The sequence below is a fragment of the Impatiens glandulifera genome, chromosome 1 (genome assembly GCF_907164915.1).
Source record: "Impatiens glandulifera chromosome 1, dImpGla2.1, whole genome shotgun sequence".
NCBI lineage: Eukaryota > Viridiplantae > Streptophyta > Magnoliopsida > Ericales > Balsaminaceae > Impatiens > Impatiens glandulifera.
Window position 1 is genome coordinate 50,656,509 of NC_061862.1, and position 15,865 is coordinate 50,672,373.

A 15,865-nucleotide genomic window follows, 5' to 3' on the forward strand; every position below is an offset into this window, starting at 1 on the left:
GGTGTTCTATCTCGATTAGGTTTCAAATTATTTTTTATTATATATTTTTTTAAACATATGAATTGATATTCTATATTTTTCAAACATAAAATTCCAGTTTCTTACCGATTCTAATTCCACACGTTCAATCAATATAATTTACAGAAATATTTAAAAATTAATTTGTGAAAATATTGTAGCAATATTTGTTTGACTTCTTAAAATATGTGTGTACAGTTAACTTTATTCAATCATATGAATTCTGGACCACAGATTTTTGATTGAAAATAACATGGCCGGTGCCTAACTATTTATGAGTTGGCATTTGGCAATAGAAATTCTTATTTTTCTACCATGGTAAAATGAAAATTCTTTCTTTTTAAAAAAAATAAAAATATTAAGGTTTGAAGTTATCTTGAAAACACTAAAATAAGCAAAACCAAACAACCCATAGTAAGGACATTTGTAGAAGAATCCTTAAAATGTGTTTTATCTCTATTATTAAGATAAATAATATAAAAATTGTAAAAAAAATGCTTTATCAAATTCCCTATCCTTATATTTTTTTAGAAATGATGAACCCTAAATTTTTATATTTATTAAATAATAAAATAATATATTTTCTCTTTCATGAATATTTAAATATATATAAATAAGTAATTAAGTGGTTGAGGTGGTTGAAAAGTTGATTGTTTTAATGAATATTTAAATGATAAGGATAAGAAAACTGATGTAGAATAATTTATATTTTAATTATCTAAAATATGGATATTATTATTTTATATTATTTGTAGGATACAAATTGGGAAGTTGGTACAAATGCCTAAGTCTATAGTCTGTTTATAAATATTAACCTTTGGACATAACAATGTACGGTACTAGATTAGCAATACATGTTAACTAAGCATCAAATTACTAGCTATTGTGGATTAATCCTATTTTAGATTCCATGGATCCTCCTTTTTCTTCAGTTCAAGCTCTTTTGGATGAGATCAAGAGAGATTTGATGTTATCCTCAACCCTCAGTCATTTCCCAACAACATTTGTTTCCCCATCAGCTTATGAAACTGCTTGGCTGGCCATGATTCCCCAAGACCCACAATCAATAAAGGGTCCAATGTTCAAAGGTTGCTTGGATTGGTTCATAAATAACCAGAAAGATGGAGGGTTTTGGGGAGAAGAAGACCAGGAAGGATTTCCCACCATTGATGCCCTTCCCTCCACTCTAGCATGCATTGTTTCTCTCAGCATGTGGGCAGTTGGCAAAGAAAATGTCACTAAAGGTATTTACTTACAGTCACTAAGATCAAATCACTTATAGTTAATTGTTTTGCTTAGGGATAGGGTGTTAGAATTATCATAATTAGATCTTAATTTAATGTGTGGGAAATGAAAATCTGAATGCGACGAAAACATACCTTAATTTGATGGTATAAATCTTCTATTTCTTTGTAATAAAAAAGTTCTTAATCTCTCTTTCTTTAGACTTTATAGAATGATTTTTCCAATTTGATAAATACTTTAATTTTTCATGACAAAATACATTTATAAGGCATAAACTTAATTTATATTAGATCACATTCTTTTAGCTTATATTAAAGATGACATGCATAATTATTTATTATACCATAAATTCCAACACAGGGTCCCTCAATGAAAAGTATTGATATCTATGTTGATCCATGTCTACTATAGATGGAATATTAATTTCCCGATCTAATTTGATGCCTTCTTTCACCACATCTGAAGGGTTGGATTTCATAAGCAAATATTCTGAAAAAATTCTTGTGAGGGCCAAAGTTCTTCATCATCAACTTCCACGCTGGTTAACAATAGTTTTACCAGGAACCATCGAACTTGCTCAATTAAGAGGCCTTAAAATTGAGTATAGTCATGTTTTCAATGAAATGGTGTCTGAATTGTTCTCCCACAGACAACAAATTCTTACAATGTAAGTAAATTATTAGTATTATACATTTCTAGGTCTCTCATTTTTGACAATCATGCAATTAAACACATGATCAACCAATACAGGGAGGTGCTTGTGGACAAACGCCACAACTTTCCGTTACTATCATACCTCGAAGCGTTGCCAGTGTCGTATAGACTGAACAAACAAGATGTGTTGATGAATTTGAGTGAAAACGGGTCATTGTTTCAATCTCCATCTGCAACTACAATGGCATATATGATCACTGGAAACGATCAATGCTTGAAATACTTAGAATGTGTAGTAAAGGAATGTGATAATGCAGTTCCAGCCATGTATCCTCTAGACGAAGAACTCATCAAGCTTTATATCATCAACCAAATACAAAGATTAGGATTGGCTGAGCATTTTGTTGAAGAAATTGACCAAAATTTAGAAACTATTCATAAGAGCTACAACAACCATGAATTCACGGGAGAAAACATCGATTTTACCCCAGTAAATATTTATAAAGACAGCCTGGCCTTTCGTATTCTCCGAATGCATGGTTATGACGTTTCACCAGGTCTCTTTATACTTTTAATTTCTCTACCAAATTTACAATGATATTAATGCTGACATGGAATTCATTTCAGACAAGTTTTGTTGGTTTGTTTACAATCAAGACATCCTTTCTCACGTGGAAAGAAACTATGAACAATACATGAGTGTTTTGTATAACATTTATCGTTCCTCGGACCTTGTATTTCCCGAAGAACATCAACTAGAGAAAGCCAAATCCTACTCTATAAGACTGTTAAAGAAAAGTGTTTCTCAAATAAACGTCAACGATGATAATCTTGTGGCTTTCCCCAATTTGAAACATGTGGTATGCATATTCTTAAATGTGTATGATCATTTACTTCATAAAAAATTCTAACTATGCATTGTTGACAACACCTGCAGATTGCTCGTGAGATGAATATTCCATGGATGGCTCGCCTTGATCATTATGACCACAGGTTTTGGATTGAAGATAACATGGTCCCTATCTTATGGGTTGGAAAGGCTTCTTATTATAGGTAAAATATAAGAGATTATTTAAAAATTAGCATTTTTTTAAAATTGTCAAAATAAGAAGTGAAATTAATTTTGTTTTCATTAAATTAGATGAAACATTTTTAACTAAAAAGTTGATGGAAAAAGTAATTTTTTGATAAATTTTGTGATTAAGCCACAAAAATAAATCAATAAGTTTTTTTTTAAGAAACATAATTGGTTTTTTATTATTTTTTACAATTTTATTATTTTTATTTTTGTAGCAGATTATGTGTATAAGGAAGACTATTTGGAATAAATCCTAAAACAAAAATAATAATAATATGGGAATGCTTTTTATGTCCTAATTTTTATTTGGTTGTGCATTATTATATTTAAAAACTGAATATAATTTCATGCAAATTAAAAAATTATTTTCAACTACTAATTTATGGTCAAATAAAAAAATACATATTTCCAAATCCTCTTTCATTTAGAATAGCGAGACAATAAGTAATAATTCAATAATCAAGTGTATGTCTCTCGACTAATTCATTTTATTAAAGTACTCAAGGAGCTGTAATGACATAAGTTGAACTGAAGATAGAGTTCGAGAGACTATAGGTTGTATTCGGCCGACCTCCACCTGTACTTGCGCAAATTTGAAGTCGTGGGATTGAGATGATGAGGCACGTTCTCTGAGGACTTCGGTTACTTGAACTTCTATGGATGTCTGCCATTGCTATATATATATATATTGCCAAATTTTAGATCTTCAATTTCTAATTTTAACCTAAAATTATTGAAAATTGCCAACTCAGTGTTACTATAATACCAAGCTTCTATTAAAATTTGAATTAAATGAAATCTCAGGCTGTTGCCTCTTCAAAATATGAAGTTAACGCAACTTGCTGTGAGAAATTATGAGTTCCGACAATCTATTTATAGGAGGGAACTTGAAGAACTAAAAAGGTAAATAAATATAGTTTCTTAATTCATATCTTTGGTATTTATGTATAATTTTTCTCTATACAGGTGGTCTAAGGATTTGGGTCTAACTTCCATGGGATTTGGGCGTGAAAAAACCATTTATTGCTATTTCTCCATGGCTTCTGCCACTTCATTGCCTCATGACTCTATCATACGGACGATTGTTGCCAAGAGTGCCATAATTGTTACGGTTGCTGACGATTTTTTCGACACTGAAGGTTCCTTAGATGAATTGAAGACATTGACACAAGCCATTCACAGGTTGTTCAATATCCGCCATGCATGATTTTTTTATCATTGTATTTCAATTTCCTCTCAAATATAATAATGCTCGAATATCGAATATCGTTATAGATGGAATTGGAATGATTTGACGAGCCATTCTAAGAAAATATTTGACGTAGTCGATCACCTCGTGACTGATATCTCGACAAAGCTTGAATTTCGAAGTGGAAGAAATGCGATGGAAAATCTACGTGAAATGGTATATTAGCTAGTTACATAAACACATTACACATGCAACTAATTTAGTTTGTTGAATTTTGAATTTATTCAATATATACGAGTGTTATGACCAGTGGAGGGTAGCGTTTGCGACATGGATGAAAGAGGCGACATGGAGCAAAACAGGATATGTTCCATCGATGGATGAATATTTGGACCCCGGTAGAAAATCCATTGCAATCGATACAATGATTCTCCCATCTACTTGTTTCTTGACTCCCGGTTATCCGATCAGCATGCTCAATCCTGTATATTATGAGCCCATCACAAAGTTGCTCATGGTCACAACGCGGTTGTTGAACGATGTTCAAAGTTATCAGGTACTGTCCAGAATTTATTATGAACAAAACTGTGACCGACATTTATATGTGATCAACAAATCGCAGAAAGAAGAGGGGGAAGGGAAGAAAAACTTTGTTTTGCTATATTTAGAAGAAAACACAAATGCTTCGGTTGAAGAGTCCATTGCGTATGTGAAAGAAATGCTGGATGGTATGAAGAAAGATTTACTCAAACATGCCCTGTTGGATGGAGCTGGAGGTTCATGCAAAATCCCTAAAACGTGCCGACTTTTTCACTTATCTTGTCTAAGAATATTTCAAATGTTTTTCAACTCTAGCATTCTGTTTGACACAGTCTCGGACCTCACTCACGACATAAACAGGGCGATATACATGCCGCTGTACTCGAAAATTAGTAATTAAAGGAATTGATGAGGATGAATTCAGCTTCTAGATCTACTAGAAGGTCTTCAAAGGTTATAATGTGTTTTTTGTTTTGTGTTTTGTTTGGTCGTTTTGTTATATATATAATTACTTGTTTGTTTTAATTTACTAAAATACAATTTTTTTTTTTTTGCTAAACTTGTATAGTAATTACTTAGTAACAAAATAATTATTATAGTGCTTTATTAATACATGTTTAATTTTTTTTTTTTATAAATCATTGACTTAGTTAGCAGTCAATTCTTCAATGTCACTCACCCAATGTGTTGGGCTATAGTATTCCTTGTTATCAACTTGAACTCGTGCATGATAAAAGACAAGTTATAAAGTAAAATTATTTTTATTACTTTATAATAATTTTTATTTTGTCAGAAATAAAAAATTAGTAAGATGTAGCTTAACTTAAAATTTACTACTAAAAAAAAAAATCAGTTAGACTTAGTTACTTATATAATTAATTCATTTAAACATAAAATTAATAAAAGAGAATAATTTCATTTATCTTCAGTTAATAATATAAATAAAGTTAATTTTTTTTTTAATTTATATATCTATTAATTAAATATTAATATTTTTCACTCTCCTTCCTTTTCATAAATTAATAAACTCTCTATTTTTTTTTAATTTCTTATTATTTCTATATAACTATTTATTCTTGATTATTTTAATTTTATTTCTTTCATCTATTATTTTTTAAATTTTTATTCTTTCTGTATAAGAATTCATCATTAATAATTTTAATTTTATATTTGTTAATTTATTTTATGTCTTTTCCCGATAATAAGATTGATTATTAATTATTTTAAAATTGTTTGGACTCAATAGTTGGATATAATAGTGACTCATCCCTTAAAAAAAACGCTTCAACAAAAAAAAACTAATTAAGAATTAAGAATTAGATAATAATAGTAACTCATTCATAAAAAAACAAAAGAATAATAATCAACATTAGAAGAACAATATTGAGCTCAATATTTTACTCACTACTATTATAAGTCATAAATAAAAAATTAAATAAAAGTCTATTAATTTCATTTTGTTCATATTAAATTAAATAAAAAAACCTTCATAAAAACATTACAAAGATGAAATAAAAGAAAAATAAACTAATATAGAAATAATAAGAAACTTAAGAATAAGATAAAATTAGATGGTATAATTATTGAAAAAGAAAGATAAAAATAATATTAATATTTAATTAATAAATATATAAAAAAAAATAAAAAATAATTATGTTTACCCACATAAGTTAAATGAACTTATTTTTGGTTAGTATTTCTATTTGATGCTAAAGATACCTTTATAATAGATTATATATAAGTTAATTAGTGTTTTATATATAAGTTAATTAGTGTTTATTGAATTTGTATTTCTATTTGAGTTTTGATTTTTTTTTTTTTGTCTAGCTAAGAGTTATTTAAGCTTTATTATTTAAATATTTACTTTATAAATATATGTTATTATTAAGGGTTTACAAAAGAAAACATAATTTTAGAGAGAAAAATTATGTTGTGTGGAATGCAAGAAAATGATGAACAATGAAGTATGGAAAAACAGATGAAGAGATATTTCTTAATGTCAAAGATAAAAGATATTTCTTTGTTCGGACTCATATGATATGAACACCCTGAATCCAACACCCACGTATCAATATGGTTTAGAGAAGCGTTAGCTACAAGGGAAATGTCCTCCTCCGAATCGGTGTCTCTATCTTTATGTGCTATAGCAGCCATAAAATATTTGCCCCTTTTCTTAGGACAATTATTCTTCCAATGACAAGGTTCTTTACAATAATTGCAAATGTCTTTAACACTAGGGTCCTTAGCTTTGTATTTTTGATCCTTCTTCTTTCCAGATCCTTTGTAGTTGATTGTGCTGACAATCAATCCAAATGCTTGACTGTCTATAATTTCACCGCCATATGGCGTAGTTCTCTAGTATGAAGTGCTGAACGAACCTCCTTTAGAGTTACGGAGTCTTTACCCACAATGAACGATTGAACAAAATTTTCAAACGAGTTGGGTAAAGATACAAACAAAATTAATGCAACATCTTCATCTTCGATATTAACATCTATATTTCTCAATTCAAGTAATATAGTGTTTAACTTATCAAGATGTTCATGAAGAGACTTACCTTCAAGCATACGAAGACTGAACATACATTGCTTTAATAAAAACTTGTTAGTTAGTGACTTTGTCCTGTACAAAGCCTCTAATGTTGACCATAGACCGATTGCAGTATCTTCATCTAATACCTCAGTAATCACTTCACCAACCAGATAGAGTAAAATCGTTGAGTGTTCATTCTCTTCCAAGACCTCAAGCTCAGTAGTGATTTTACCAGAGCTAGACTCCTTTGAAAGACCTGCAACTATCTTCGACTTTTCCTTCGACAATGGTGCCTAGACGCCTTGTTGTTTAAGCAAGGCTCGCATTTTGATCTGCCATAGACCAAAACTGTTTCGCCCTATAATTTTTCGATTTTCAGATTCATTAAGAACATCTTTTCGCTAGAAAACAAATAATGATAAACTGATCGGATCTAACCCGTTTTATAAATATTTATTTATTTTATGTCTTTTCCCGATATTAAGATTGATTATTAATTATTTTAAATTTGTTTGGTCTCGATGGTTGGATATAATAGTGACTCATCCCTTAAAATAAAACGCTTCAACAAAAAAACTAATTAATAATCAAGAATTAGATAATAATAGTAACTCTTTCATAAAAAAACAAAAGAATAATAATCAACATTAGAAGAACAATATTGAGCTCAATATTTTACTCACTACTATTATAAGTCATGAATAAAAAATTAAATAAAAGTCTATTAATTTCATTTTTTCATATTAAATTAAATAAAAAAACCTTCATAAAAACATTACAAGTGAAATAAATAAAAAATAAATTAATATAAAAATAATAAGAAAATTAAGAATGAGATAAAATTAAATGGTATAATTATTGAAAATGAATGAGAGAAATAATATTAATATTTAATTAATAAATATATAAATAAAAAAATAAAAATTAACTATATTTATTCACATAGGTTAAATGAGCATATTTTTGTTAGTACGTATGTTTAAATGATCTTTATTAGTTTATACGTTCAATAAACTAGTTAGATATGTACATACTTCTTATAAGTTTTTTAATAAATTAAAATTAGTACTTTTAAAGGTCTTATAGCCAATATAGTTGAACTATCGTACTGCATTTAGTATTATTATTACTTTAAGATGAAAAAAAAAGTTAAATTGAAAGAATAGTTATAAGTCCATTCACGAAATCATTTATCAAAAATTAATAAAATAACAAAATAAAATACCTCAAAACAAGATAAAAAATATCAAAATCAAACACAAAATTAGAATAATTAAGAACAATTACGGTTGTTGAAACTGAAAAATATGAAATCAATATAGATATATGTTAAGGTGTGAAAGATACCTTTGTAATAAATTATATATAAGTTAATTAAAGTTTATAGGATTTGTATTTGAATTTTGATTTTGATCTAACTAAGAGTTATTTAAGTTTTATTACTTAAATATTTACTTTATAAGTATATGTTATAATTAAGGGTTTACAAAAAAAGACATAATTATAGAAAGATAAATTATGTTGTGCGGAATGCAAGAAAATGATGAACAATGAAGTATGGAAAAACAAATGAAGAGAGATTTCTTAATGTCAAAGATAAAATATTACTGCAAAAAGAAAAAGAGTACGACTAAAAAATTTAGAAAACAAGAAAAGCGTAAATCCTAACTTAATTAAGCATAACTGTAAAATAAATGTGATGTAACGAAATTAATATAAACCATGGACAATCAATGGTTGATATTAATTTCTATACTAAAGGAAGATCGTTACAAATCTCCACCTTGCCTTATTATCACCCAACAAGAAGAGCCTCATCAAACTACTTCTAACTATCAACATTTAACAAGTCCAAATAATAGGTGAATTTGCTAAGTGAGACCGGCTTCGTGAACATGTCAGCAGGATTATGATGTATGCTGATCTTCTTCAACTTTATTCTCCTCTCAGTACCAAGAAAATGATAGAGAACATCAATATGTTTGGTTCTTTAATGATGTACTTGATCTTTGGCCAAATAAATAGCACTTAAACTATCACAAAAAACAATTGCCTGATCATGATGGATACCAAGGTCACTAATTAATCCTTTCAACCATATACCCTCCCTGACTCCTTGACTGCTTGCCCTTGGTTCCAACTTCCCTTCATTAACTTGATAGTAAGATGTGCACCCAAAGACTTTCAAATGAGAATAATCAATGACGTTACCAGACCATACCTCATAAGGGATTCTGCAATCAATCCCAGTATGTGGTGCACGATTTATCAGATAGCAAGCCGTTAAGACATTCTCTCTCTAGTACTTTCTAGCCAATCCAACATTAGAGAGTATGCTTCTGCTTCTAACTCTCTCTAACAATGTTTGATTCACCCTTTCTACTACACCATTCTACTGTGGTGTATAGCGAACATTGTGATGTCTTGCAATCCCCATATCCATGCATAACTCATTAAACTCAGATGAATATAATTCAAGTCCATTATTTGTTCACAGCCTTTTAACCTTCTTTCCAGTTTGATTCTCCACTAGTGCCTTCCAATGTTTGAAGGTCTTAAATACATCGCTTTCATGTCTCAGAAGTTATAACCAGGTCATCCTTGAGTAATCATATATGAATGTTACAAAATAGATATAACCTCTTATACCTTGAACTTGAGTAGGACCCCAACAATTAAAGTGGATATAATTCAGTGTGCCCTTAGTTTTGTGAACCCCCTTACTGAACTTACTGCGATGTTTTTCCCGTAAATGCAGTATTGACACAACTCAATGTTGGTAACCTTGTGGACAGATAGAAGATCCCATTTGGAAAGAATTTGCATCCCCCTCTCCCCCATATGTCCAAGTCGCATATGCCACAACCTGGTTACATCAGGGTGCCGATTCACAGATTTGGATGTGTTAGATAAAATATATAGTTAATTAGTAAGTAATTAACTATCTAAAGAACTTAATCAAACACACCATTTGTGCAGGAAATACAGGAATCAGTTTTACTCCTTCATATCTACAAATCGGTTTACCGCTCATCCCGGTTGACCGATATTAAAAAGGCAGCGCAAACCGGGATCATTTAAAAAAACTCTTTATTTGGCTATCTTTATAAGAAACGAAACCAGTAGAGGATTGGCTCAGTAGTGAAAAACGGTTTTACTACTCAGCTTATTGATCGATAAACTCATCAGTTATACCTCAGGAAGAGAAATCGATTTCTATAATTCAGTATTATGACCGGTTGACCGATATCAAAAAGACGGTGCAACCGATGGTTTTTCCGATAAAACTACTTGGTATAATCCTAAGCTATTATACAAGACAATCTGTAAAATAATCAGTAGTTTGACCGATCAGAGATGGAATTAGTTTTATGCTAAGACAGATCTATACTAAGAGCGGTTGACAATTTCCATTTCAGTGCAATACAGAACACTTTCGGAAAATATAGAAGGTAGCCTTCAAACCTACAGACTGTATTATTGCCATTTTAATAGAAGTCTGATAATATCTTTTGGGAAGCAGAAGACTGTCAAAATATTCAGATACCTATTTTGTATAAGTCTAACAACAGTCTATGTGGAGCAGATGTTTGTCACATTACTCTATATAATCAAATCAATAGAAGACAAAGATGCATACTGATCTGCTCATTGGGAAGTATTAAACCCATTAAATGCCCTACTGTACCTCCCTGATCAACCAATCAGAATCAAAAAACAAAGGGCTACCATGCAAGTATCCATTCAAGATGAAAAATATGACCGTTTTCATATTTACTACTTAAGAGATCAGAACACAAGCAGAACAAAACAACGAGATATACGAAAAAACGCAGACAACAACCTTTGAAATCTCAAATCATCTCTGTTCATATATTGTGTAAAGTAGTTCAAAGTATGTTAGATTTTTAACGTGTATTACAAGTTCATCTATTCTGTGTGAGTAGTGAGTGTTGTAAGTCGAAAACGAGAAGTAAATAAGCCTCGGTTGTTCGACGTATTGTAAAATGTTTTGAATATTCTAAGTGTATATACTTCTCAACGTTTGAGAAGAAGGGGGTGACGTAGGAGCTTTATCTCTAAACATCCATAAATCCTGTGTCGTGTTTCTTCTCTAATTCATATCTTTTTATCGCTATTCAAACCGTGTGTGTGTTACTTCAAGTTGAAACAAATAGTTCCATACTTAAACTCGGTTCAAGAGTTTGTGACAACTTGAGTAGTATTGAGACCGATATTAACTTTTAACCGAGTTAATATCAACCGGCGTTTTATGTAAGCGTTCTCCCTAGCCAAACCCCCGGTCTCCTTCGGCGATCCCGATACTAACAAGTGGTATTAGAGTAGCTAATCTCTATACTCAAGTAACCATACGTAAGTATGTCTTACAACGACAAACCCCCAATGCTAAAAAACGAAGAGTTTATCGATTGAAAGATTCGCATGCAACTGCATCTAACCACCATGGACGATGAAATGATGTTCATCCTCTCTGATGGTCCTATAAATATTGGCAAGGAAAGGAATGAATGGACAGCTGATGACAGAATAAGGAATAATCTTGATAACATCTGTAGAAGTTCCATCTACAAAACGTTGGACAGAAACACTTTTGCCAAAATCCGAGGATGCACCACTACAAAGGAAGTGTGGGAAACATTCATTCAACTCCACGAAGGGAACGAGAGAACCAGAGAAAATAAGATAATGGTGGCCAATAAAATGTTTGAGAACATCAAGATGCGTCCCGGAGAAACGATGAAGGAATTTGGTGACCGCTTCACAAGTGCGGTGAATGAACTCTCACTCCTTGGAAAGAAATATGACAATAAAGAAACGATTATCAAGGCTCTAAGATCACTCCCCAGCTCTTGGGACATTAAGACCATGGTGATTAAAGAATCAAACAACCTTAATAAGATGAAGTTGCATGACATCTTTGTAGATCTAAGAGCATATGAGTTCGAAATAAGATCCAGGAATTAAGAAGAAATCTCATCCTCAACCGCTACAAGAGCTCTAGTGACCTATGTGGAACCAACAGCTCCTATACCAGTCAAATCAGCTAAACAATTCAGTAATCATGCGATGGCCATGCTAGCTAGGAAGTTCGGAAAGTTCATGAAGAAGAACAAACCAACCAACTCATACAACTACAACTACAACTACTCTAACAGTAATAAAGATAATGTCCGTTGTTATAATTATGATGTTTTAGGTCATTATAGGTTGGAGTGCTGAAAACCACTAAGAGACAACAGAAAGACGAATGACCAGAATCAAAGGGAAGACCACCAATCAAATTGTCAAGGCAATGAGATCCAAAAGGCATTGATAGCCGATGATGGTGGAAGCTAGTGGGCACATAGCGACTTAGACAGTGACGATGAAGGAATTAAATGTCTTATGGCAAACGAGGAAGAGGTATTTGACTTTTCCTCTAAGGAATTCACCCGAGAAGACCTGATGACTGCACTCAATGACATGGTCAATGAGTATAGGAACTTGTCAAATCTCGTACAATCTTGGCTAAATACCCAAACCGGTGGAACTATTGAACTATTCTCTAAGAATGAGAAGCTCAAGGAGACAGTTCATTCATTCATTGAAGAAAATGAAAGAACAAAATACTTGATTGCTGAATGGAAGAGATGTAGAGATGTTTTGAGGCAGATGATGAGTCATTAGAGACCCTATAAATGCAAGTTCGGTCTAGGCTATGACAACATCAATCCAGATAAGTCTAAATCTTCTAGCTACAAAGAGTTGAAACTCAGTAAGGCTTCTTGTCGTCTCTCCTTGGCTTTCGATATTCGGACTTTTAGTGACCTAGAGTATCACAATTAAAACATTGAATGTTAACCTTAGAGTCATTATAGTTATTATTGAAATATGAGTTAGATTGATTCTTTCTCATATATTTGTCAAACTTCTTGACAAATAAAGACATCACATCTTCGTTGATCTCTTCAGCAGTCTTTACAACTGTTGATGGAGAAGGTTGATAGGATCGGCTTTATCGATAGAGACGGGGGTCTAGATAAGGATGAAGGCTTATGAAAAATGGTTTGAAAGAAATCCTGTTAGGGATTTAATTCGCTTTCTATTCTACACAAAATTGTGTAAACATTTGAAACGGATTCAAGGCGGAATTGTTTACTTGGGTTGGAAGCACAAGATGAAATATGAAAAGATGACAGAAATGAAGAACACAACAATTTGTTTATGGATGTTCGGAGAAACTCTCCTACGTCACCCCTTCTTCCAACCACCGGAAGGATTCACTATAATATAATTCGAATCAAATACAGTTTACACATACACTTAGCTCACTATTGAACAAAACACTTTGTGTTCAATTACAAGATGAAGAATATCACTCAGCTAAAGGTGTTTTGATTCTATCTCTCTCTTGATTCACACACAGTACAATCAAAAAGCAGCTTCATAGTATGAGTTCAGTAAGCAAGATGATTGAGTAGTTTCTCTCTCTGCAAAATCAGATTGCTTGTTCGTTGTATGAGGCAAAAGTCTCTTCTACGTCCGTTGTCCTTGAGATTTGTTAAATAATGAGCAGGAGCTAACGGTCGAATCTTCAAGAATGATACGTGGCACTCTTCCATTGGAAAGCCTCCATTGTACACAGTAGGTTCTGAGCACAAGGATCGTGGCCGTACATCACTGGTAGTGCGCCGAATATTCCATCAGGGATGTACCTGTAAAACAAGTAATGTGAGAAAAATTATCTTACGTGGCATTCCTTGATTGAATGCATATAGTTGTTGTACTAATCTTCACTAGAAAGTGGAGCAGAAGTAGGGTACAACTATAGCACGTGGGTAGGTGAAATGCTAGATTCAAGCATACTTCTTAAACTGAGCATTAGACGTATTTCAGTTAGACGGATTGTGAAAATCAGTCTAATGAAATAACACATCTTCTTCTAAAAGAAAAACGTCTATTAGACCGCCTGGTCTTATAGAATTAGACTACACGTCTAATTACAATAACTATTAGACTTCACATCTAACTCCACTGAGTTAGACTGCACGTCTAATTCCGGTTCTACCTCAGACTTGTCTAAAGGAGTTAGACGCACGTCTAACTTTCACTAATTAGACTATACGTCTAATTATCCAATAACCATTATACTGCACGTCTAACTCCACTGAGTTAGACTGCACGTCTAATTCCGGTTCTACCTTAGACTTGTCTGAAGGAGTTAGACGCACGTCTAACTTTCACTAATTAGACTATACGTCTAATTATCCAATAACCATTAGACTGCACGTCTAACTCTACTGAGTTAGACTGCACGTCTAATTCCGGTTCTACCTTAAACTTGTCTGAAGGAGTTAGACGCACGTCTAACTTTCACTAATTAGACTATACGTCTAATTATCCAATAACCATTAGACTGCACATCTAACTCCACTGTGTTAGACTGCACGTCTAATTCCGGTTCTACCTCAGAATTGTCTGAAGGATTTAGACGCACGTCTAACTTTCACTTTCCATTAGACTGCACGTCTAACTCCACTGAGTTAGACTGCACGTCTAATTCCGCATAAATTAGACTTACGTCTAATTCCGTGTATTCATTAGACTTGCGTCTAATTCTTTACATTCATTAGACTACACTCCGGTGAGTTAGACTATACGTCTAATTCTGTTGAATGCCAAAAACGGTCTAATGACCCTCATTAGATCCATGTTTTATGAAATATTGTTTCAATACACCTATATTAAAACTCATAAGGTATTTCATCATCAAAATCTCAATGGTTAAATTATTTCATCACTTAGTCAAAATAATTTGACCCAAAAATTTCCCCCTTTTTGATGAAGAAATTGCAAACCTGCATATATATATCAAAACATGCATTCATCATATAAATAAACAAAATTCTTCACATGCAAGTAAATCAATCAAAAATATTCAAGTCAATCACATATGAGTGTTTCCAGAAGAAACACACAAAACATTGTTCAACATAATCAAAATAAGTTTAATCAAAAACATCATAATAGTATTCAAAAGAGAGCTTCCAAAAAGACATTTAAACTCTATTCTTCTTCTTCTTTTTCTAGACTTTACTTCTGGAGAGGATAGACTTCAACCTAAGAAATCTCTAAGACTACGGTTAGAGGGGAGTTGAAGTCTTCTCTTTTCCTTTTCTTGGATTTAAGCGTCTCCACCCTTTGAATGTAATCTACCACTTTCTGGTAGTTCAAGATCTTAGAAAGAAGGGGAAAGCTCTTACCGGGTTCATTTAGAAGGAAACAAAGAAGGGAGCTAAGAGAACCATCAAAGCCGAAAATTTTCTTCCTAGCGACAACCATTCTGTCAAAATTTCCGAAGAGGAAGCTTGTCCAATTGACAAGAACACCCCTGGTGATAGCCACCATTATCTGAAAGACCTTCGTACAATACTTGTAAGAAGTTTCTTTAGACAGAAGGGATTTCGATATGATGTCGCTTAGGAGAGCATATTCAACCTTCAGGAGGTTTTTCTTTCCATGAATGTCTACTAGAGGGGAATCTGAAAATACTTTCATCATTATAATTATTAGATCAGGAGGAGTGGTTGAGAAATCATCAATACCTT

At 32.1% G+C, this 15,865-nt stretch overlaps 2 protein-coding genes across 2 annotated transcripts; both read left to right on the forward strand.

The window, feature by feature from the left end:
• The first annotated feature begins 928 nt into the window (after positions 1-928).
• Positions 929-3,902, forward strand: LOC124927507 (S-linalool synthase-like). Its single transcript, XM_047467934.1, has 6 exons — positions 929-1,262; positions 1,675-1,930; positions 2,014-2,474; positions 2,545-2,777; positions 2,855-2,970; positions 3,800-3,902. Exons 1-6 carry the CDS (start codon positions 929-931, stop codon positions 3,900-3,902), a joined length of 1,503 nt encoding a protein of 500 aa, XP_047323890.1.
• Positions 3,903-3,959: 57 nt separating this feature from the next.
• On the forward strand, positions 3,960-5,124 carry LOC124927514 (S-linalool synthase-like). The gene is made up of 4 exons (XM_047467945.1): positions 3,960-4,177; positions 4,271-4,400; positions 4,495-4,740; positions 4,807-5,124. Exons 1-4 carry the CDS (start codon positions 3,990-3,992, stop codon positions 5,122-5,124), a joined length of 882 nt encoding a protein of 293 aa, XP_047323901.1. The 5' UTR covers positions 3,960-3,989.
• The last annotated feature ends 10,741 nt before the right edge of the window (positions 5,125-15,865 follow it).